General features: G+C 49.7%; 1 protein-coding gene across 1 annotated transcript in view; it reads right to left on the bottom strand.

The window, feature by feature from the left end:
- CLSTN1 (calsyntenin 1) overlaps nucleotides 1-17,313 on the bottom strand; it is a 41,782-nt gene extending 24,469 nt beyond the window's left edge. The window contains exons 1-4 of the mRNA XM_077763968.1: nucleotides 17,223-17,313; nucleotides 15,226-15,348; nucleotides 2,098-2,127; nucleotides 687-882 (exon numbers count right to left, since the gene is read on the bottom strand). Of these exons, the coding sequence (XP_077620094.1) occupies nucleotides 687-882; nucleotides 2,098-2,127; nucleotides 15,226-15,348; nucleotides 17,223-17,313 (440 nt within the window). The remainder of the gene's footprint in view (nucleotides 1-686; nucleotides 883-2,097; nucleotides 2,128-15,225; nucleotides 15,349-17,222) is intronic.
- Between the last annotated feature and the right edge of the window lie 5,580 nt (nucleotides 17,314-22,893).

The raw sequence follows: 22,893 nt of genomic DNA, 5'->3' as shown, positions 1-22,893 counted from the left end.
CCATGACCTAAGCGGAAACTGAGACGCGGCAAGACAAAATTTGCCCCATGCCGAAGGGACGGTAAGTGGCAGAGAAAAGACTAAGACTGGAATTCTAAATCTAGGTCTTGTTCAGAGTCCTGTCTATTCCACGAGCAGTTCTCAAAGGATATGGATGTGAACACGGCCCGGATGGGGCGCCAAAGTCAGCCCACTCCCACCAGCATGAACGACTTCTGCATCCTTTGAGTTAACAGAAACCTGACAGCAAAATATCCTCCTTGGGGAAAAGTGGGCTTCCCCAGTTTTCAGCGTAGGGCTTTAGTTTCTTTCATGAGCGCACTGGGGATAATATGACTCATTTATTTATTCAACAACTAATGCTGCAGGGTAAACAGACAGGGTTCCTGCCCTCCGGGAGCTTACAATTTCACAGCGGACAGCCAGAAATATCTTCTGTCTCATCTTTAAGAACACAGAGAGTATGGGGCGCCTGGGTGGCTTAGTCGGTTAAGCGTCCGACTTTCGCTTAGGTCATGATCTCGCGGTTCGTGGGTTCGAGCCCCGCGTCGGGCTCTGTGCTGACTGCCAGCTCAGAGCCTGGAGCCTATTTCAGAGTCTGTATCTCCCTCTCTCNTGGGGACACAAAGAAAGCAGCGGTCAGGACCGCGTTCTCTGCACACGCGCTCTCTGATCGGCTTACTCACTTATGAGACTTTTTCGCGTTGGCGCCGTCGGGCCCCTGGCCGCAGTCATAGGCCTGGATGCTGAACGTGTAGTCTTTCTGCAGCTCACAGTCCAGTTTCTCTTTTGAGCGAATTACGCCCTCGCCAGTGGACTTGTCCACTACCACTGCGTCAAAGGGGACATTCTGCCCATGAATTTTAAATCCACAAATCTCACCTAGGGAGTCAAAGCAGCGCAGGTTAGAGTCTCGGCCGCCCAGAGTCTGCACGCTCCCCCTCCCCACGCCCCTTCCCCCCCAAAAAAGAAAAGAAACGACAACAGTTTGGCAGCCAGGGGTTGAGAGGGTCTGTGGACAAAGCAAGGGCGCTGTGCTCGGACAGGGATAAGTTCTGGGGCTTTAGTAAAAAGAAGCAGGTCTGGCTTTCCAAGCAACTTGCTTAACTTTGCATCCATTCATGCAGGAATACAAAAGAGAAAAAGAGAAAATATAGACAGGCATTTCACAGGAGAACTTAAGATAGCTCCAGGGACAAAGTAGTCTCATTCGCAAACAGCCATGGCCTGATAACGTGGAGAAACTGTCCCCGGCCACTGGGGACAGCTGGGCAGCGATTTTGATTTGGACCAGAGAGAAGGCTAAAATGCAGTTCAGTGTCGAGAGAGGAAGGGGGGGGGACATAAAGGTTCAGCACCATAATTACAGAAATTCTGTCCAAAACAAAACAAAATAAAAAGGTCAAAAGAAACAAGTCTTCCTGTGCAATGAGCCTGGCTAAAATTAGGGAATCAAAACAAACTACTGAATGAGAAAGGTAGAAATACCAACTTTTCAGGCATCCATTTCAACAGCTATTTGTTTACTATTAAGATCGCTTCCATCACCGGGAGGGATCTGCTAGACTTGCCTCCGTTTCCCAAGCTAGCCTCTCAGACCTGAAAAAGAAGCCTGCCTGGGGGCATCAGTGCACTGAAGGTGGCTCACAAGCTTAATGAGGGGTGACAATCTAGGTTTCCATTCTTGCCTGTGGGAGAACAAACATCAAGTGTTTTGATGTATGTGTGTGTGTATATATATATATATATACATATCTTCCAAAAAAAATGTATTTCATGTAAAAATAAGGCTGCACTCTTCCAAAATTACAACTCCTAGAAAATGGTTATGAAGTGAATCTCTTAAGTTCAATTAAGAAACAAATGTACAGTGTTATCCGTCCAGTTCAAATGGATGTCTGATTTCTAGATATTTCTAACCAGGGGTTTGGTTACATACAATTTCCATCAATATATTTAAAAATAGAAACAAAGAAGGAGAATAAATCAAGGTAAAAGAGCATGACAGTTTCTTCTGCTTAAGGTCTGATTCCCAATTTTATAGACAAAGTTAGTGGGTTAATATTCGTAAGAGGGATAGAAAGAACCCTTTATCACCTTCTTTGGTGACTGTCACCTCAAAACTCTCTAAAGGGGAGAAAAGATAAACCCATGTCAGTAATGCAGGAAAGAATAAAGACGGAACAATAAGGAAAAAAGTCAAAAGACGCACTTATTACACAGAAAAGCTTGACAAAATTCAATCAGCTCGTCGACCTGCTACAGCAAAATTGGGCGTGCGGCAGCAGACCATCTCTGAACGCAACTTACCGCAGACCACTACGTAATTTTGAAATTACACTGACCTACAGATTCATAAAGATTCGTAACGCCCTCAGGTGTCGTTTGGACTCTTCCTTTAACGGACACTTTCGTGATAACGGTTCATCAGTACGCTATTTGTTATTTTACAGTTTTCAGATTTTTCATTTTCAAACTAAGTTCTTGTGGCTCGATTTTGGTAACATTCAACTCAGTATGAGACGTGATGAAACAAAAAAACAAACATTTGGAGCAAAGGGTTTGGGTAAATAACAATGGTTTCTAATCTTAGGGAACCCGACCGAGGCAACCAAGCCCTCTTGTGACGGAACACGGGCTTAACTGCGGACTGAAACCAGACCCATTACTAACTTTTGTGTTGCCGCAAAATGCCATCCTAACAGGTCCACACGAGTGCTGCCTGCTCACCCCAGGGCAGCTACAGACAGGACAACAGTGACAACATGCAAGGGTCAGGAGGCGACGGAGCTGGCCTCACTGGGGCATCTCCTCGCCACAAAAGGGATCGTAGCCTGAATTCTCTTGCTTTTTCATGGCTTTGCTATATATCTGTATACCGTGAATGGTGCTTCATACTGCTTGTTTTTGAGGTTTGAAAAATGCTATCTCACGGTAGGTGGCTTTTGTGACTTGCTGTCCCCCTTGGCCGTGTGCATCTAGGACTCATTCACCCCTGCCGGCGGATGCAGCTATGGTTTATTTCTTTCCACTACTATGTTCAGCGAGAGTCCAGGGAGATCCGGCCAGTCAAGTGCTTAGGACACTGCCTGGCTTAAAGAAAGCACTCAGCAAATGAATGTTCGCTGTTACTGTAATTATTTCCCATCGTGTGACTATACCGTAATTCCAGTTCCTGCTACCGAACCTGCTGTGCTAGGTATTTCTAACCATGCTTCCTGCCGCACACTCACAGGTGCTGTGGGGCCTGTGCCCAAAACAGGAGCCACTAGGCACGTGGGTTGTTTAAAATTAAATTTAAATTCATAGTAAAACTATTAAAAATCAGTTTCTTGGGGCGCCTGGGTCGGTTAAGCATCCGACTCCTGATTTCAGCTCAGGTCACGATCTCACAGCACAGAGCCTGCATGGGATTCTCTCTCTGGGCCCCTCTTCCACTTGCTCTCGCTTGCATGCATGCTCTCTCTCTCTCTCTCTCAAAATAAATACATAAACATGAGAGAGAGAGAGAGAGAGAGAAANGGGTACGGCCTTGGGCAAGGCCACCTACAGGGAGCACTGCTTAACCAAAGTATAAAGACACTCATTCAAGCAATGTCCTTGAGCCTGTTTCTGACCATGAGATTACCATGAAAAGTGGAACCATTTGCCAAAAGATGTCCACTCCCCTAAATCTCTCCTCCGAGATACCAGGCTGGGAGGAGTGTGGGAAGGCAATGGGTGTTCCAATTTTACACTTCAGTTGTTCAGGGGAGCTTTCACTGATAATGTCTGAGCAGAAACCTGAGGGAGCTGAGGGAGCAAGCCACATGGTGATCTAGGGAAGAATTTCAGACAGAGGGGACAGCAAGTGCAAAGGTCCTGGTGCAGGCCTGGGCCTGGCCTGACTTGGGCACAAGGAGGCCTATGCTTCCGCAGTGGCTGAATGAAGGGGAGGACGGCAGATGAGGCCAAAGGTGAGTGCCCTGAAGCTACACTGGCTGCTACCAGACTTGAAGTTTGTCCTCCAAATGAGAAGGAAAAGACTAGAAAGTTTTATGCAAAGAAAAAACTAAATATGGTTTATATATTAAAGAATCCAACTGGCTGCCATGTTGAAAATAAATCAAATATAAGCAGGCAAAGGGGCTTTGCTGGCCGGTTCTGTCAGTAGAGCATGGACTTTTGATCTCGGGTTCTAGACCCATGTTGGGTGTAGAGATTACTTAAAAATAAAATCTTTAAGAAAAAAGATATACATATACGGCAAAAATGGTTACTGGAGTAACACAGGCACAAGAAGCTGAAAGCCAGAACCAGGGGTGTCCAGGGTGGCGAGAAGCAGGTACGGATGTGTTCTGAAAGCATGAACAGCACCGCGGGATTGAGTGAAAACCTAAGGATTCATAAACTGCCTTCAGCCAACATGGAAGAGAAGGTCTCGATGGCGGAATGGGAATCGTGTCTTGGCTTTGGACATGCATCTGTATTACAATTAGTCTCAAAGGCAGGATTACCAAATAAAAGAATATAAATTGTTTCGAGCCTCACGTATGTCTAGGCTGCTCCTCCAAAAGACTGGATCCGTTTATGACAAGAACAGCAAAAGTGTGACTTCTGTCTTTTCTACATATCTGCACCTGCTTGGAGTATCAAGCGAGCTACTTGAATAATGGGCTGTACGGAAAGTATGTGGCGTCCCAAATCCACGGGTACTTATTAAATTGCTGGCAGCCTGGGTCCTTCTGCCTAGAATGACTTTACAGACCATCTCGCCAGCGGGCAGCACGGGCCTCACACTCGGGCAGACATGGATTTCTGTGCCGGCCGTGTGACCCCGCACGCCCGTACGCCTGCTGCGCCGTCACCTGCAGGCCTGGTGCTGTGCCCACCGCCTGACTGCAGTATTTCAGACAAGATCTGATAAGAGCTAAACAAAGGCAGTTTCGGGAGGAAACGAGGGATTTTCAGGACGGGCAGGGCTTGGAAACCAGCCGGACAGAGAGGGGTCTGCAGTGACTCCCTGGGTTTTTGGCTGATGCTTCCAGTTAGGGAACGAAGGCCCAGAGGCTTGCTTCACTTATTCTCACCAACTTCCTGCTTGTTTCTTTGCTGGAGTATTAAAATTTTTTTAATGTTTGTTTATTTTTGAGACAGAGAGAGACAGAGCATGAGTGGGGGAGGGGCAGAAAGAGACGGAGACACAGAACCTGAAACAGGCTCCAGGCTCCAAGCTGTCAGCACAGAGCCGGACGCGGGGCTCGAACCCACGAACTGTGAGATCCTGACCTGAGCCAAAGTCAGACGCTTAGGGGACTAAGTCACCCAGGCGCCCCTTCCTGGAGTATTTTAAAGCCAGACTTTAAAGCATACAATATTCATTAGACAGACTTCCACTAATGTACCTACAGGAACATGACAGAGCCAACAAAATGAACAATTCCTGAGGTATTTTCACAGCGAGTAACCAACTACACTCGGTTTATGATCTTCCTCTTCCTAACCAGGGACCAGGCTGTTACTTTCTGCCCCCGTGCTTTCAGGAGCTGATTTTCGAAGTTGTCATAATCCATGCTTCCCTCTTTCCTCCATCCTTGTACCTACGGCTCTATTAGTCACACACACGACAGCTACGTACATGTGTTCCATGGGGTCACATCCCGGTGACTCTGCCCCTCTGTGTTCCCAGCGCTTCTCCCCTGGACTCAGCCTTCGCTCAGCCTGTGCAAGGGAGGACCGCTCAAAATCACCTCTTCTCTGTTTTTTGCGACCTGCCCCTTCCCACCCAGTTCAGGCCACCTGCTAGCACCGCCCCGCCACGTAAGCCTTCGGACACGCTGCCCTCGTCTTGTATGCAAGGCCCCGCAGCGCTCCCGGATGGCGTGTCCAGGTGTGCTGGCCTCCGAACACACAGACCTCTCTTCCCTCTCATTCCCCAAGGGCAGGTGGAACAGTCCAAAGAACTTTACTGAAGCACTTAAAAAAATTTTTTTTTAATGTTTATTTTTGAAAGAGAGAGAGATCCGGAGCATGAGTGGGGTAGGGCAGACACAGAATCCAAAGCAGGCTCCAGGCTCTGAGCTGTCACCACAGAACTCTTGACGCAGGGCTCGAACTCACAAACCGCAAGATTACAACTTGAGCTGACGTTGGACGCTAAACTGACTGGGTCATCCAGGTGTCCCAGCACTTTTTTTTTAAAGCAAACATAAAAATAAAATAATGGATAAACCCAAGAAAGTACAGATTTGACTTCTCGATGTCCAAAGTCACGTCCAGGGTTCCTGGCTCACAGTGGTAGCCCTCGCTGTCCTTATCCATTCCTCTGGGAAACCTCGGTTTCGGGCTGGCCCTGCCTTCCCTCCACGTCTTCTTCCAAATTGGAGTACGGCCCCGTGCCACGCGCCACACTGGCAGGTGTCTCTGACGCCCATCCTATGGTCTCCCAGCTCGCGGGGAGCCCTGCCCCCAAACACACTCCTTATGTAAGTCACTAGTGCCGGCTCGGACAGTTAGGGTTCCAGGCAAAAAGGGGCTCTGGTGAGAAGACATCGTCAGGAGCTCATGGAATTGACTACAAGCCAGAGAAAAGGACTTGGGAAAAGCCAAAAGCCAAGGCAGGGACATGACACTCCCAGAGCAAAACAGCCTGGGTGGATGGGATACAACAGCAACAGTGTTAGCGTCTTTGACCCTCTGCGCAACATTCCTGTCCACGGAGGAAGCATCTGGTCGGCCCAGCCTGGGCTGTGCGTGCGCGTGGCTGGAAAGGTCGGGGTAATGGACTGTAGATGCACCAACCTGGACCCAGCGGGAAAGAGGTCAGGGGCTGTGAAGAAGAGAAAATGGATATTTGCTGAGCAACAAGTGTCCACTACAATGTCCCTGCTAATCTTACTCTTGTCCCTAACCCACCTCTCTCTACGCAGCCCTGATGCCATGCTCACCGGCTCAAAGTCCAGGCTGACCCTTATTTTCAGTGACTTCTGACTTCCTCGCTCACGGGTCCAGGCTGATTTCTGGCACAAGCTCACGTGTTGCTTGGATCAGAGCAAGTTCTCCAAGACGCCTTAAACGTGCCGCTGAGCAGCGACCACCACACCCCGACGGTCACCCTGCATGAGCCACACACAGCAGCCTGAGGACACGGCCTGCCCTGCTCCTCACCGGCCATAGCAAAGCTCTCAAACAACCGCATGCCAAGAACAGCCTGAGAGGCTTGTGAAAAATGTGGTTTGTCAAGCTCCATCCCCCAAAATTCTGACTCAGCAGCAGCTCTGGGGTGGAGCCCAGTCATCTGCATCTTTAATGAGCGCCGCCTGATGGGTCCAAGGCAGGCAGGCTGAGGTCTACACTGGAGAGACGGGCCTGACCGTGGCTCCCGAACCTTGCTGGCTGGTCCTGGATGTCTCAGGTCTCCCTGGAGGCCCAGACTCAGCCACGAGGACACCTGCACTGGACGCACGGGCCTGGGCGATCTGGACACAGTATTAAAACCACATGGGCGGTGGCAGCGCATCTACTCAGCCCGGCAGCAGAGATCCCATGGCCCAGAGTTGGCTTCTGAGCCTCCGCTCCTGCGCCGTGCGCTCGCCGCACACGCTATGCATCCCTCCCTCTGGTTCCCAGCCTTGCTCCCATTTCCCCCTCCCCGCCCCGTTGTGTGTGTGTGTGTGTGTGTGTGTGTGTGTGAGCTCCACCCATCCTAGTGCCCAGTTACTTCCGTACCCTCTTTAACCAACCTCCTGCTGCCTTTCTAGGAAGCCGGTCCAGCTTGGGGGCTGCCTCCCTCCCTGGGTACCTCCACTTACCTCTGTGTCAGTGCTGGCTCTGCCTTTCCCCCTAGACCACTGCTGCTGTGAGAACAGGAATGCGCTTTTCTGCTTATTTATATTCTCTAGAAGATCTGGTGTGGCTGCCTAGTACTGAATGATTACTACCCCAAACCTCGCCTGGAGGCATCCAGAATGAACTCACTCTGGTCCGAAACTTAACACGGAGTTTCTGTCCTAACGTCCAGATACTTAAAACCACTAACTCAGTGGGGGCACCTGGGTGNCAGTGACTTCTGACTTCCTCGCTCACGGGTCCAGGCTGATTTCTGGCACAAGCTCACGTGTTGCTTGGATCAGAGCAAGTTCTCCAAGACGCCTTAAACGTGCCGCTGAGCAGCGACCACCACACCCCGACGGTCACCCTGCATGAGCCACACACAGCAGCCTGAGGACACGGCCTGCCCTGCTCCTCACCGGCCATAGCAAAGCTCTCAAACAACCGCATGCCAAGAACAGCCTGAGAGGCTTGTGAAAAATGTGGTTTGTCAAGCTCCATCCCCCAAAATTCTGACTCAGCAGCAGCTCTGGGGTGGAGCCCAGTCATCTGCATCTTTAATGAGCGCCGCCTGATGGGTCCAAGGCAGGCAGGCTGAGGTCTACACTGGAGAGACGGGCCTGACCGTGGCTCCCGAACCTTGCTGGCTGGTCCTGGATGTCTCAGGTCTCCCTGGAGGCCCAGACTCAGCCACGAGGACACCTGCACTGGACGCACGGGCCTGGGCGATCTGGACACAGTATTAAAACCACATGGGCGGTGGCAGCGCATCTACTCAGCCCGGCAGCAGAGATCCCATGGCCCAGAGTTGGCTTCTGAGCCTCCGCTCCTGCGCCGTGCGCTCGCCGCACACGCTATGCATCCCTCCCTCTGGTTCCCAGCCTTGCTCCCATTTCCCCCTCCCCGCCCCGTTGTGTGTGTGTGTGTGTGTGTGTGTGTGTGTGTGTTTGTGTGTGTGTGTGTAAGCTCCACCCATCCTAGTGCCCAGTTACTTCCGTACCCTCTTTAACCAACCTCCTGCTGCCTTTCTAGGAAGCCGGTCCAGCTTGGGGGCTGCCTCCCTCCCTGGGTACCTCCACTTACCTCTGTGTCAGTGCTGGCTCTGCCTTTCCCCCTAGACCACTGCTGCTGTGAGAACAGGAATGCGCTTTTCTGCTTATTTATATTCTCTAGAAGATCTGGTGTGGCTGCCTAGTACTGAATGATTACTACCCCAAACCTCGCCTGGAGGCATCCAGAATGAACTCACTCTGGTCCGAAACTTAACACGGAGGTTCTGTCCTAACGTCCAGATACTTAAAACCACTAACTCAGTGGGGGCACCTGGGTGGCTCAGTCACTTGAGTGTCCAACTTCGGCTCAGGTCATGATCTCACAGTTGGGTAGTTCAAGCCCCACATCGAGGTTGCTGCTGTCGGCACAGAGCCCGCTTCAGATCCTGTGCCCCCCGCCCCTCCCCCACTTGCACTCTCTAAAAATAAATAAGACATTTAAAAAAAGCCCACTAACTCGATGGAGAGTGCCTTATTTTGGGCTGAATCACATGAAATTTCTGGCATTCCATTTTTTAAAAATATTTGTTATTTTCAACATACAAAAACAGTGATTTCATTTGGCTTAACTGAATACATCCGACTGACTGCGGCAAAAACATCTGCCCAGTTGCACGTGCTAAAAAAGCTCACGTGGGTGGCCGTGTGCAGCAGTCAGCCCCACTGGGGGGCGTGTGCAGCAGTTCAGCCCCACTGGGCTCCTGAGAGCACAGGAGTCACACACATGGCACAGAGAACAGAGAGAAGTATCACAGATCTGAGTTGGTTCTAATTAAATATCAATAAAGTTCCCATCCTTGCCCTGATACTTCTCTTGGAGTCTCTTCGTATCACAATTATTTCATTTTATAAAAGATCCGAACTCCATCTGGGAAGGCAGGAAAAAGAATGCTGGGATGGAACCGGCTCGTAAAGGGAAGAGACTGGAAACGGGGGCCGGGGGAGGGGCGGAGAGGGAGGCCCGGGCTGGCCACACAGGCAGCGAGGAGGGAGGGCTGTCACAACAGCAGCACCAGGGCCTGTTCACGGTGCGGACTTTTAACTCCCTGCTGGATACATCAAATATATGGTATATTTTCATACCCACATCTACTCAGGGTATTAGCAGATTAAGGCAAAGGGGGTGAGTAAGGAACTGACTCATTTTAATTTCCTACAATAGCTGACAAGTCCCAAGACTTTAGTCTCTTGATTTCCCCCAAGAAAACAATCTGGCTAGACAGACCCCGTACGTTCGACACGAATGCCTGAATGGTGACAGTTTACAACACACTCTACTGACTAAGCTTCCGACGTTATGCACGTTATTTATCCGGGCGCTCTGACGAGTTAGCTCCGGTGGCTACCCACACTCACACCCTGTGATGGCATACAACTGTGAACAGGGAGGTTTCCGGTGTTTTCAAGGTGCCGTCGGGGAAGCGCACTCGGTGAACGTGAATCCACCCTGGAGTCAGATCGCCGGGCTGGAAGGCAGCTCTGTCGCTCACCAGCTGTGCTGTCGTGGGCAAAGGACATCAACCACTCGCCGATGCCGGCCTGAGAGCTGGGCACTAAATGAAGAACAAGGTCGTGTGCCACTGACGGACACACTCTGACCTCCCCTGCCTCATCTGGGAAGCCAGGAGTAGCGAGTACCTATTGTAGGGGACTGCTGAGAAGAATCGGATGAAGTGACCCACGTAAAGCCCTTAGAACAGCCTCTGCCACACTGCTAAGAGCCCAGCAAGTGATGGATGCCACCGCCACCACTGTCATGGTGGTTAATGATACTCAACTGTCGTTGCCAAAACCAATCTAAGACCAACATAGGCATCCGGACCTGGTCTGCCTTATCCAAACGACCGCTTAAGGAACTCAGTGAGAAAACAGCACACTGTGAAAACTATTATAGAAAAATGGAAAAATGTCTCTCACAGAATGTTAAATACAAATATACTTTTAGGGGCGCATGGGTGGCTCAGTCGGTTAAGTATCTGACTTCGGCTCAGGTCATGATCTCACTGTTTGTGAGTTCGAGCCCCACGTCGGGTTCTGTGCTGACAGCTCAGAGCCTGGAATCTGCTTCGGATTCTGTGTCTCCCTCTCTCTCTGCCCCTCTCCTGCTCACATGCTGTCTCTGTCTCTCTCATAAACAGTAAAAACAATTTTTAACATATTTTTAAAAGATTCTATTATTAATAATAAAAGCAGCAGCAAACACTGTATGTATATAGCACTTTACTGTGTACCAGGCATTATTTCAAGTCTTCATGCTCATAAATAAATAAGCTAATACTCCCTAGCTCCCATGAGGTATGTAACATTGCTATCCTTGTTTTACAAACTATGAAACTGAGACACATAAACATTGAGTAATATGCCCAAGGCCATCCAGCCAGTGGTGGCAAAGACAGGACTCAAGTCCAAGCCAGCCTGCACTCTGGTCTGTTCCTGTGGCACCTGCCCGCTCCGGCCTGGTGGGGGCAGTGTTGTGTGCTGCAGCTGGAGGGGTGCCATGGCAACGGAGGAGGGAGGGAGGCACACAGCTGCTCCCCTGGGGGCAGAGGGATGAGGGCTGTGCCTTAGCATGAGTGTCTGTAAGAGCCTCCCCGCCCAGGTGCTCACACCCACCCGCAATGAAGACCTATGTCCACACAAAGGCTTGGGCGCTAATGCTCAGAGCAGCGCGATTCATGATCCCCAGAAAGTGGAAACCATTCTAATGTGTGTCGGGAGGACAACCGGGTGAATGGGAAGTGTGATGTCCATATGATGGAATATTATTCGGCAATAAAAAGGAATGAAGGCCAGATGCACCCTATTTTCCAAGCATGGATGAAGCTTCAGACTACAGGCTAAGCCAAAGACAGTAGGCACAAAAAAATCCAGAATAGGCAAATCCATAGACATAAACTAGCTTAGTAGTTGCCAAGGGCATGGGGGAAATGGGGAGTGGCTGCCAAGGGGTGCTAGGGTTTCTTTTAGGGGTGAGAGAAATATTCTGGAATTAAATAGTGGCTGGGGTGCCTGGGGGGCTCAGTCGTTTAGGCATCTGACTTCAGCTCAGGTCATGATCTCGTGGTTTGTGACTTCGAGTCCCGCGTCGGGCTCTGTGCTGACAGCTGAGAGCCTGGAGCCTGCTTCAGATTCTGTCTCCCTCTCTCTGTCTGCCTCTCCCCTGTTCACGCTCTCTCTCAAAAATAAACGTTAAAAAAATTTTTTTAATAGTAGTTGGTGGTTGCACACTCCTGTGAATATAAGTAAAACTCCATGAGCCGTATACTTCAAAAGGGTGGCTTTTTAATACGTGGATTATATTTTTAAAAAAGAATATAAGAAGAAGTGCTTGCCCACGAAAAGCTCCAGAAGGAAGGGCTGATGTGCCTAACTACGGCAAATGCAACCCTATTACCACTATGATGTGGCGCTACATTGCTTCTCTTTCCAGTTTTAAAAATCTTAATATGTTAATTTTGGCACATCAATAAAAAACAGCTGGGAATCCCATAGAAACATGAAACTTTCTAAGTATTATTTCATTCATGACATTACATTAGGTTTTGATAAATGATACAACAGCATTAAATCAAATGAGAAAGAAAGAAATGACATTTTATTAACAGGACTTTTTCCTTCAAAGTTAGTGCCCAATGTCTGTTTCACTCCCTGCTTCCCCTGGAACATCCCACGGGGCCTCCCATGGCCTCCTCGCAGCAAAGAGCCACCTGCCCCTCTCAGAATCCTGCCTCTCATGCGTGCTGACAGCTAAGTCACCGCACGGGGTCCCAGCTTCCTCTCCTGAAAACGGGGATGGCAGTCAGCGCCTGCCTTTGCTTGTGTTCTTGCTTGTGGACAAAGGCTTACACAAGGGCACGGAGGAAGTCCTCTCCTGGCAGCCAGGGCTCACTGTGCTGTCGCTGCAGGTGAGGGAACCAGGGGCTGAAACAGGTACAAGGGATGGTGCCACTGCCTGACGAACACGAAGGTGGCCCCGGGGCCACAGAATCACAGGCACGGGACGGAAGGGACACCTCAGCTGCGCTGAATTAGTACTCTAATTTTATGCTGGCATGAAACAAAGCTGCCTTCTTTCCTCAGGCTTCTCGCCGGAGAACACAGCGTCTGGACTTAAAGGTCCTGGCATAGCCGCCAAGCCTGCACAAGCCTAGGGGGTGAGCGTCCAGGGTGAACGTGGCTTGAACGTCTTCGTGTTAAGAAGGAGTCTGAAGCTGAGAACAAGGCAAGATCCATCTGCTCTGACCCTAAACGTGTGGGGATTTTTGAAGGACGCCCATATTCAAGCGGAAATCAAAGGAGCCCAGCCCGACAAACCACGGCAGACGGTGACAACTCTGGAATGTGTAAAAGTTCTCTGTAAAAGGGCTATTTTGAAGATTATGATTCTTCCCTCAGTGGAACTAAGATGACTGGCAGTGGAAGGACTCACATGTAAAATTCCCTAAATACAAAAATGTAGGAACTTTAAAAATAAATCAATAAACAAAACAGGGATGGGAGGAAGTATCCTTACCTCCTAAGATTGTTGTGGATTAAATGCAAATTTGTAGAGCACTTAGAACAGTGTCCAGACCACCGCAAAGGCTTGCTTTATTTATTTATATTTACTTTTGAGAGAGAGAGAGACAGAGCACAAGCAGGGGAGGGGCAGAGAGAGCGGGAGACACAGAATCTGAAGCAGGCTCCAGGCTCTGAGCTGTCAGCACAGAGCCCGACGCGGGGCTCGAACTCATGAACCGTGAGCTCATGACCTGAGCTGAAGTCTGCCGCTCAACCGACCCCCCAGGTGCCCCACGAAGGCTGCATAAACGCTCCCCATTATCAGTAGCACAGCAGGGGGTGCTCTAGACACACCCAGTGAGCGGCTGATGCTTCACAGCGGGGCCTGAGGGAGTGAATCTAGAACTCCCGACTGCAACCCCCTCGTAACACTTAGGAAACGTCAGAAGTGTGTAAGTCCACTCAAGTGCATAAGCTAGGTAATCGGATAAGGTCACTTACGCAGCACTAAATGTCACACCCCCAAGGAGGCATTGCGCATACTAACCACGTACGGCACCCATGGGGTGTCTGCGTGTCCATGTAACCCACAGACACCCCCAAACCCAGGCAGTTCCCGAGGAAACCAACAGGCAATGCTAACGTGGTTTTAAATCCAGGAACAAACAAAACAGACCACGTCGGCGGACAGACAGACACTGTGTGTGCTCACAGCCCGGAGTGCCTCCTCGGGGTCCTGTCCATCTCGTCGGGTTTCTCTGGAAAAACCAATCAGCAAGTAAAACTAACTGGCCTCAGGTTACATCCCTGAAAGTGGGATGTGGCACTCGAACAGACTGAAGAACAAATTCATTTTAAAAGCAGCTCTTCGGAAACAGCCTCACATTCATCTCCCTCAATTCACCACAGAAAAACGAACGTACGACAGAATCTGTACGAGTTAACTGAATTTTCCTTATCTGTGTGCAGGCAAAGAGAACAAACAGCCTCCTTCATCTGAGAAACCGGGTTCTGGAGAAATAGCAGACGAACCCCAGTCTTTAAAAAATTAGCGTCACACCGTCAGTTTTGACTCTGAGGCAAAGGAAGGGTGAAGTCACGCTTTTCCGCACCAGCTCAGGAGGCCACGATCACTGCAGAAGCGGGAGCAGCTGCGGCTCGCGAAGGGCTGTTTCCCGTCACAAAGCTGACGGTCTGTCTCCACAAACACGCGGCTTACAATCTTACCAGGCAACTCGAGTTAAAACCGTATTGAAAGTAAACTCTAAGCCAATCGTTTTGGCTATAAACGGCTCCATCAAGTTTTCAGCTTAGCCCTTCCTGGCTCCCGAAACCCAGGCCAGGCCAGGCCTCGCGCCACAGCTGGTCCAGGTCCTCACCACCCACGACCCAGCGGCACAGCGGCACCAGGTCAGAAAGGCGGATTCTCGGGTCCCCCCAGACCCACTGCAGCCAAATCCACATTTTTTCCCCGATGCCAGGAATTATGGGGTGTTTTGGAAGGAGAGTTGACATTCAACGTTACAGAGATTCAGGCGGACCCGAATCCGCAACTTAAACACAATCCTCAGGGGCTCTGCGCACACGCTAGTTTGAGAAGCACGGGTCTAGGTGTTCTCTTTCCGGTCACACCAAGGAATACAAGGGTGCAATGAATACTTTGCTTTTCAAAAAGTACAGGCTTTTTTTTCAGCTGCTCCAACTACTAGAATGAAAAGGAGAAAATGTAGGGCGCGGGAGCCACAAACACCTCTAAGCTATCAAGACGTTTCGGGAAGGCTCAGAAACGGTCCGAAAGGGGTTCGTGAAATGCTTCACATCCAGTCGAGACTTATCAACGGTGAGAGAAAAGCCACATTCGTACCTGCGAACCGCAGAGGGGCGTCTTTATCCAGGGCGATCAGTGGAGGGTCGAGGAGCACCGCGTTGTCGTTTTCTGTGACGATGCCGTGGTAGGTGGGCTCGAGCCATGGCTTGTGCTTGTTCGCTGGGTTTAGAGAGAGAAAAAGAAGGAAACAGACCGGATCAGAATTATAACTCTAAACTCACTAACTGCTTTTAAAGACATATGCCGATTATTAAAATAACAAAACTCTCACTGGTCTGGAAGGCACCACTTGTGTTTTTTGTTGCAAAGTTTGGTATCAAGACCCTAGGGGGCAAAGGTGTGAATCCCAGAGTAAGTAATGCAGGAACTGAGTCTATGAAGCAACCAGAAGTAAGAAATAAATTGCTCTAGAAATGAAAAGAAAAAAGACTGATAGCTACAGACAAACTATTTCTGTTATTAGCCTGTCACAGGAGAGTTACAAAGAAAAACATACTATCATTTCTTTATAGCAATAGTGATACAAGATTATTTATTTAAAATTAGCATTACAAACAAAAATGAAAAAGACAAGATTTATGAATATAAAATTACAAATACAGAGTATAAATAAAACTAAATGCAAAATTCCTGAAAAACTTGACTGGAAAGTGTTTACAAATAAGCCACTTTAAACATTTTTTTTAAATGTTTTTATTTTATCTTTGAGAGAAAGAGAGCGCGCGCGCGTGAGCGGGTGGGGGAGGGGCAGAGAGAGAGGGAGACACAGAATCCGAAGCAGGCTCCAGGCTCTGAGCTGTCAGCACAGAGCCCGACATGGGGCTCGAACTCACAGACCAGGAGCCGAAGTCGGATGCTTAACCGACTGAGCCACCCAGGCACCCCTACAAATAAGCCACTCTGAGGTCAGGCTGACTTGCGGTCAGAGTCCAGCTCCCCTCTATTATTCGCTGCATGACCCTGAGCACCAAACCTACCTCTTAATCTCAATTTCCTCATCTGTACACCAGGGACAGCCTCACAGTCCACAAGGCTGGGAGAAGCGGCCTCTCTGCTCCTTGACTGGGCCCTAAAACCACTACTTTCGTTCTGAAGGTGAGAACTGCCGATGAAATCAGAGTGTAATTCCCACCCGTCTGTTTGGCCGGGGGGTGTGGCTCCCAGGGGGCCTTCTCCCTCATAAGGCCTGGTCCCTCTCTGGGTCCCTGTGTCCCTCAGCACATTCTGGGCGGCCCAGACCTGCTCATTTGTTTTGACTTCCACCTTACGAGTGCCCACGTTATCACCTCTGTGTGTGTGTATTCACCATGGAGCGCCCCAATTCGGCCCATTTAAGTACAAGGAACGGTATGAAGCTGGATTCCCAAGTAGCCGGTGCCGATGTGTTGAATGAACTGCCCCTACTCAGGTCTTTTCCTACGTGTAAGTCCACCTTCAGAAGTATCTGAAACTAAGAGTCAACGTTTAACTGTGATGTGACGGTACTTTTGTGCCATCATGTGATGGCCGTGACAGGATGTCAGGAGGCTGGGACGATCAGAAAGAAGCACCCGGGCTTCCCCTGCGTTTACTCTGACTGGAGTATGGGGGGCAGGGGGTCACATGCCCCATCCTAAACCAGCGGGTGTGGAAGAGGAAAGATGCTACCTAGCAGCGCGCTAATGAATGACGCAGTTGCCAGACGTTTATAGGCGCCACATCCAAACCAACAGCAAATGCCGTTGTCTTCACTTTCAGTAATCCAGACCCATGCAGCTGCTGTTTAACGGGTACAGAGCTGCAGTTTGACTCAACTACCGATGCGGACGCCACACTGTCACACGTCACCCAGCCCCTAGAGAGCTCCACTGTGCAAGTGTCAGAGAATGAGGAGAAAGGCAAGTACCGCCTTGATGTTATTAAAAGAGCTCTGACCTCTGGCGCCCCCTGGCAGGGTCTCAGGGGCCTCATCCCCTCAAGGTCTCTGTTAAACCTTCCCTCCTCCAGCACTTGCCGCTCTGGCCCCCACTTCCTCCCTCCTTGTCTTCCGCTACTCATCACCACGCTGATGAACAGAGGGTGGGGGTGCAGCCGGGGAGCCTGGGGCAGGTTACTTGGCTTCCCCGCGGGCCTCAGTTTCCTCATCTGTACTAGTGGGTACAGCACTAGTACCCACCCAACAGGCTGCTGTGTGATCAAACCAGTCCTGTGTGAAATGCTCAGGACAGAGCCTGGCACTCGGTAAAATGCCATTAAGGTATTGCCGTTACTTCTCCTAAACACGTATGCGAACAAAAACACAGATTCTGGGAGAGTGAGACCCCTTGTTCGCTGTTAATTCCCAGCACCCTGCAGTGCGCCACGGCTCGGGAACTATTTGGTAAATGGATGCGTATATAAAGAAGCTCATGCATAGTACCAATAAACGCAGTGCTCCGGTTTGTAAATTCTCTCCTAGAGAAGATGGTTTTGGTGCCAAGAACGGAAAACCAGGTACGACCTGGTGTTTTAGACACTGGGAGGTGCTTTTCGTGTTTTGTTTCTGGCAGGTGGATGTCCCAGGGCACGGAGACTAGAGAATCTGGAGGGACGGGACACGCTGAAATGCTGCGGGATCTGTCTGGAAAGGTGAGCTGGGATTCAGTTCCAGGGAAATGTGACGTGAGATCAAAACCCAGATCGTAAAGACGAAACATTTAAAGGGCCTTCGGAAAATATCTTCTCCACTCACAAAAGCTGCTGCCGGGACAGGAGATTTGGTAAAGAAGGGAATTCAGATGGCGAGGCTGCACCTGCCCTTCTTCAGAAATCCCCTCTAGGACAGGGCCCCGAGTACCCAGGGGCCCCAGTTTGCTGCGGCCTCTGGTCTGAGAGGGTCCCACCGGACACAGGAAATAACCTCTCTCTGCAGCCAGGCTGAGTGTTCACCCCGTCACTGAGACTCCCATCCTCCCCAGGTATCTTGCTGAGCCCTCCTGGGACACAGGTGGACGGCTGCCTGGAGTCGCAGGTCACTACCGGGAAAGAGGTCGTCTTAAAGGCAGCACAGCAAAGCCTCCCCTGCTCGTCACTAATCTCACTTCAAAACACAGAAAACGTTCGTTCGACTTACTATTGACAAGGTACCGTTCACAGCAGTGTTTGATTCCAACTTGTTTTCATATTTAAGGTGGTATTAATGAAGTTACAAGCACATCAGATAAAGCTGCAGAGTATTCCAACGTGTGAGTCCATGAAAGTCTTGACGCTTAAACCGAGTGAGCGTATTCAGCCCAGTAGGAACATGGAAATGCCAGGGGGAGTAAAGTGCATAAAACCTGTGATGGTCAGAAGAACGACGTGTGTCCCTTCTGCCCTGGCGGAAAGGCCTGTGGCTGAAAATGGCTGGCGGTGTGAGGCACAAAGGACTGTGCAGCTACAGTCCCAGGATTCTCATTTTGAAATTCACAATTTATAAACTGCTCCTTTCAGCTGGCTATAGAATGAAGAGATTCAGCTGGTTCCAAGGACTGAACTTTTAAGTATTTAATAAATGGTATTTTTAATATTTCATCACATTCAATTGGCCTTATCAAATATTTATAGAAACAAGTGAGTGATATTTCTGTAATCTTCCCCCCCAAAAAATCACAAATAAAGGAACACGTCACCCATGTTGACAGCCTCTATCTGATCCACTTTACCACATTCTAGATCATTAAAAAGGCCACTACATTTTCAGTGGCACAGTCTTAACTGAAGTCCCAGAACAGTAGGGCTAGCGTCAGACCTTCTGTACACAGGCTATATCTGGGGGACATGCCTCCGATTTGGGGCCACGGCTAGTTTTTGTGGCTGTGGTAGATTTGTGGTAGAAATTGCCACCGATTTAAAAATCAGTATGAAAAAAATACAACAGTCAATTCCACGGTTAACATTAAATATAAGATGTATGCCTTCCTAGGACAGCCCACCTCTGTGTGCCAAGAAGCTGACTCCTCGTCCGGTCCACACAAGTCACCCACCCTGGGGAGGTGGTTCCCACGCCTGCATGCTGTGGCCTTGGCATCAACCCAGCACCAAACAATTCCCTTCTGATTTCCCTCTTCATCTATACAGAGAAATACACTGCTTTCCAAAGATCACTTGAAGTGTGCTCCTTCTCATTCCAGAAACCTAGGCTGGTCGCACCAGGCCAAGAAGGACACAATAAATAACAACAGCTGAATGTCTTAAGAGATTGCCAGCACTTCACCAGCAAATCCTACATGATGTTATGTTTTGTTTGCAGATTCAACTTTAGGCTTGGCCATCAAAAGAATCTAAAAAATTAAGGAATGTTGCCACTAGGTGGCGTCTGGTACCTTTGACGACAGGCTGCAAATCACCAGGCTCGGATGAAAAAACTCCAGCCCTTTCCTCCCTGAAGGAGCGGAAAGTAATCTGTTAGCGGGCCCTGTGTTAAAGATGATCTGCACAGAAAAGTATCCTAAACTATGTAAGTATAAAATCTCCAGCTGAGTCTTTCTTTCCTCAAAGACATTTAGAATAAGTAAAATATTCATACAGTTCCAAAATCAAAATATAAAAACCCACACGTTCTCACAGACTCTCCTAAGCACTGGCCCCAGTCATAAATTCTTATTTAAAACAGACCATCGCTGGTCTTTCAAACCAGCCTAATGTCAAAGGTCCTTCCGGCTTCACAGCCCAATGACTTTTGAGTTTGTTCCAAGAAATCTTTCCCAAGTGTCTAGTACACATAAAGCACGCTGCTTACGCGTGCTTGGGTGCTGGGCTCCGGGGAATCAAGTCCCAGAGTCTCTCAGAGACACAAACAGATGAATGACCATCTACGTTCCAAAATGGTGTGGCTATAATTAAAGGCTTATACAATGTGGTAAAAACTATAAAAGGACTCGCTCAGTGTTGGGATCTTTATGACTCAGCAGGCACCAATGTGACCAGGTGGCCGCCAGCTCAAATGTGGCCGTGCCCGGTGCCAGAGGGAAAGGGTGGGCACCCTGGAGGGGCTTCTTGGGGGACCTAAACCTTCCACTAAGAAGGGAGACACGGCTTCTAACTCATTAAAACAGAACTAGTCCCCTGGCCCCACCCGTACCCTCCGGGGTGGAGAAGTGGCCAGCCCACCACGTTGTCTGGAAGAGGGGCTGGAAATATTGGAGGTCCGCTCTAGGGTCCATCAAAGTACAAGCAGAGACCTCCCAAGGATATCTCTGAAGAGATGATCGAGGTCTCCTGGGTGTGAGGGAGGGCTGTAAACAGGGAGTGTGTATCAGGTACAAAGGAAGAAGGCGCAGGGCACGTTCTGGGGCTCGCAAGGTCGGTAAACCCACGGCTCGAAGACTGGCAGGGGGTGCAGCAGGAGAGGGGCCGGAGTTAGGGTCTCCGGCGAGCATCTCCCTCCAGTGCTGCACCAAGCAGCTCCCCGGGTTCCCCAGGCGGCGAGACGCTGCTAAAAGTTTTAAACAGCGCAGTCGGGTAGAAAAGGCAGGAACTGTGGGATCAGACAGAACTCAGTGAATTAGAGAACTCTGTTTCTGACTCAGTGTGTCACTAGGTACAGATGATTTAACCACCGCCTGCCTATTTCTGCATCACTGAGTCAGGAACGGGACAGCCCTCCACAGCCCTGGTTCGAGGCCTAGGAACAACCTCAGCGGAGAGCCCGCGCCGTGCCTCCCACGCTCATGCGCCACAAATATTTACTGATGGATTAATTACAGGCAAGGGCTGGGTTGCGGAAATAACTGCCGCAAGGCAGAAAGACCGAAGCGAAGGAGACCCAGGGGGCATTCCCGAGATGATCTCTCTCTCATCATTGTCCTAAAGCCTAGACCTACAGGCAAATCAGACCCCAGACCCCGTAGGGGCCTCGCTTTATCCCTTTTATTAAGTAAAAGAAGAGTAAAGTAGTATATATAGTACTACCTTTAAGTATAAAACAAAAAGTAAACAGAAATAGGCATTTCTTTTTCTTTTTTTTTTTTTTTAGTAAAAGAGGAAACTTGTTTTTTAAATATTTATTTTTGAGGGAGAGAAAGAGTTCGAGCACGTGCACGCATGGGCGCGGGGCATAAAGAGGAAGGCAGAATCCTGAGCAGGCTCCTCGCTGTCCGCACAGGGCCCAACGTGGGGCTCGATCCCACAAACGGTGAGGTTGTAACCTAAGCCAACACCAAGAGTTGGTCGCGTAACAGACTGAGCCACCCAGGCGCCCCAAAGAGGAAACTTTCTACTTAACCAAAGTAACACTGCATGAAATTTATACACAGGAGCTCCCCTTCCCAGCTGACGCCGTTCCTAGTGATGGTTTTAACACCACATCAGTTTTCTCTGACTTTGTAAAACACATTTTTAAATTATTCTTAACCTTTCTTCTAAAATGAGACACTTCTGGGGCATTCTCTAGACAAAATCTAAGCACAGGTTTAAGGGCTTCCTCACAATCCCAAATAAAATTAATATATTAAGGTGTTTGGAAAATCTCTATATATTAGATATCATTTAGCTCAGGGATTCTCAAACTCAGCAGTGCTGATGTTCTGTGCCAGAAGATTCTTTGCTATGGGGCCGTCCAGAACACTGGGAGACGTTTGGCTGCATCCCTGGTCTCCATCCACTAGATGCCAGTAGCACCTCCCCCAGCACGACCAGGTGTCCCCTGGGGGCAAACACCCTCCCCAGAACCCTTGAGAACCACTGACATATCCATTTCCTGAAGGAAAACCATGGGTTTCCACCTTAAAATCATTTGTGGACTTCAAGATAGCCAACTTTATAGTGGCTACATTCACTTCACATTACATTAATGTGAAGTTCATTTTTAAAATAAAATCACACTTCTGTGTGAAATGAGGCCTTAAATTAACCAAACAAGCAATTGATGTTTTGAGCAGTTTGTCCACTTGTCACGTGACGGGCGTGCCATGCAGCGTACACTGCCACCTGGAGCGTGCGCCATCAGCACGGTCATCTTACAAAAGGTGGGAATGGTGAGCTCCAGGGGACACCGGCTGGTCCCTAAAATCAGCGCTGGGTGAGGGCGCGCACTGTGGGGCTGGGCTGCGCGTGGGCTCCGCATTAACCACACTGGAAGACCAAAGGGCTCCCCGTGGTTCCATGTGGCCACGAACACGGCCCACAGGAGATGCCACGAGATAAGACAGAGAGGAAGCAGGAGCAGAATGGGAGGAGCCTTGAGGTGGTTTTACAAGTTCAAATCTCACAGGATGTGCAAAGTGGGGAGGCAGTGACAGAGGAGGCAGGGAGAGACCTGACGCTGCACCCAGGGAAGACCGTCTGCCTCAGAGTGGAAGTGACAGGGGGGCGAGCGTGGAATCAGGGAGTCAGCTGTCAGCTACAGGGGCGAGATGAGAAATGGGCAGGGGCTGGACCATGGCTGTGGTTTAGTGTCTAGACACCTGCAACACATGGACGATGGGGCGGCTGGTCCCCTCTGGGGATGCAAGGTTAGGAGGGACAACACGACGGGGGAGAATCCAGGGAAAGCGGCTTCTTTTTCTTTTCTTTTATCCAAGAGTCCATCCATCTGTCCATGATTCCTTCCTTCCTCCCTTCCTTCCTCCCTTCCTTCCTCCCTTCCTTCTTTCCATCCACCCACCCACCTGCCCGCCCATCCATCCATCCATCCACCCATTCATCCATCTGTCCGTCCGTCCACCCACTCATCCACCCACTCACCCACCCATCTTTACCAAGCCC

Source organism: Crocuta crocuta, unplaced genomic scaffold (genome assembly GCF_008692635.1).
Source record: "Crocuta crocuta isolate KB4526 unplaced genomic scaffold, BGI_CrCroc_1.0 scaffold13, whole genome shotgun sequence".
Taxonomy (NCBI): Eukaryota; Metazoa; Chordata; class Mammalia; order Carnivora; family Hyaenidae; genus Crocuta; species Crocuta crocuta.
The sequence above is the reverse complement of the archived record's forward strand: the minus strand, read 5'-3'. Positions and strand labels throughout refer to the sequence as shown.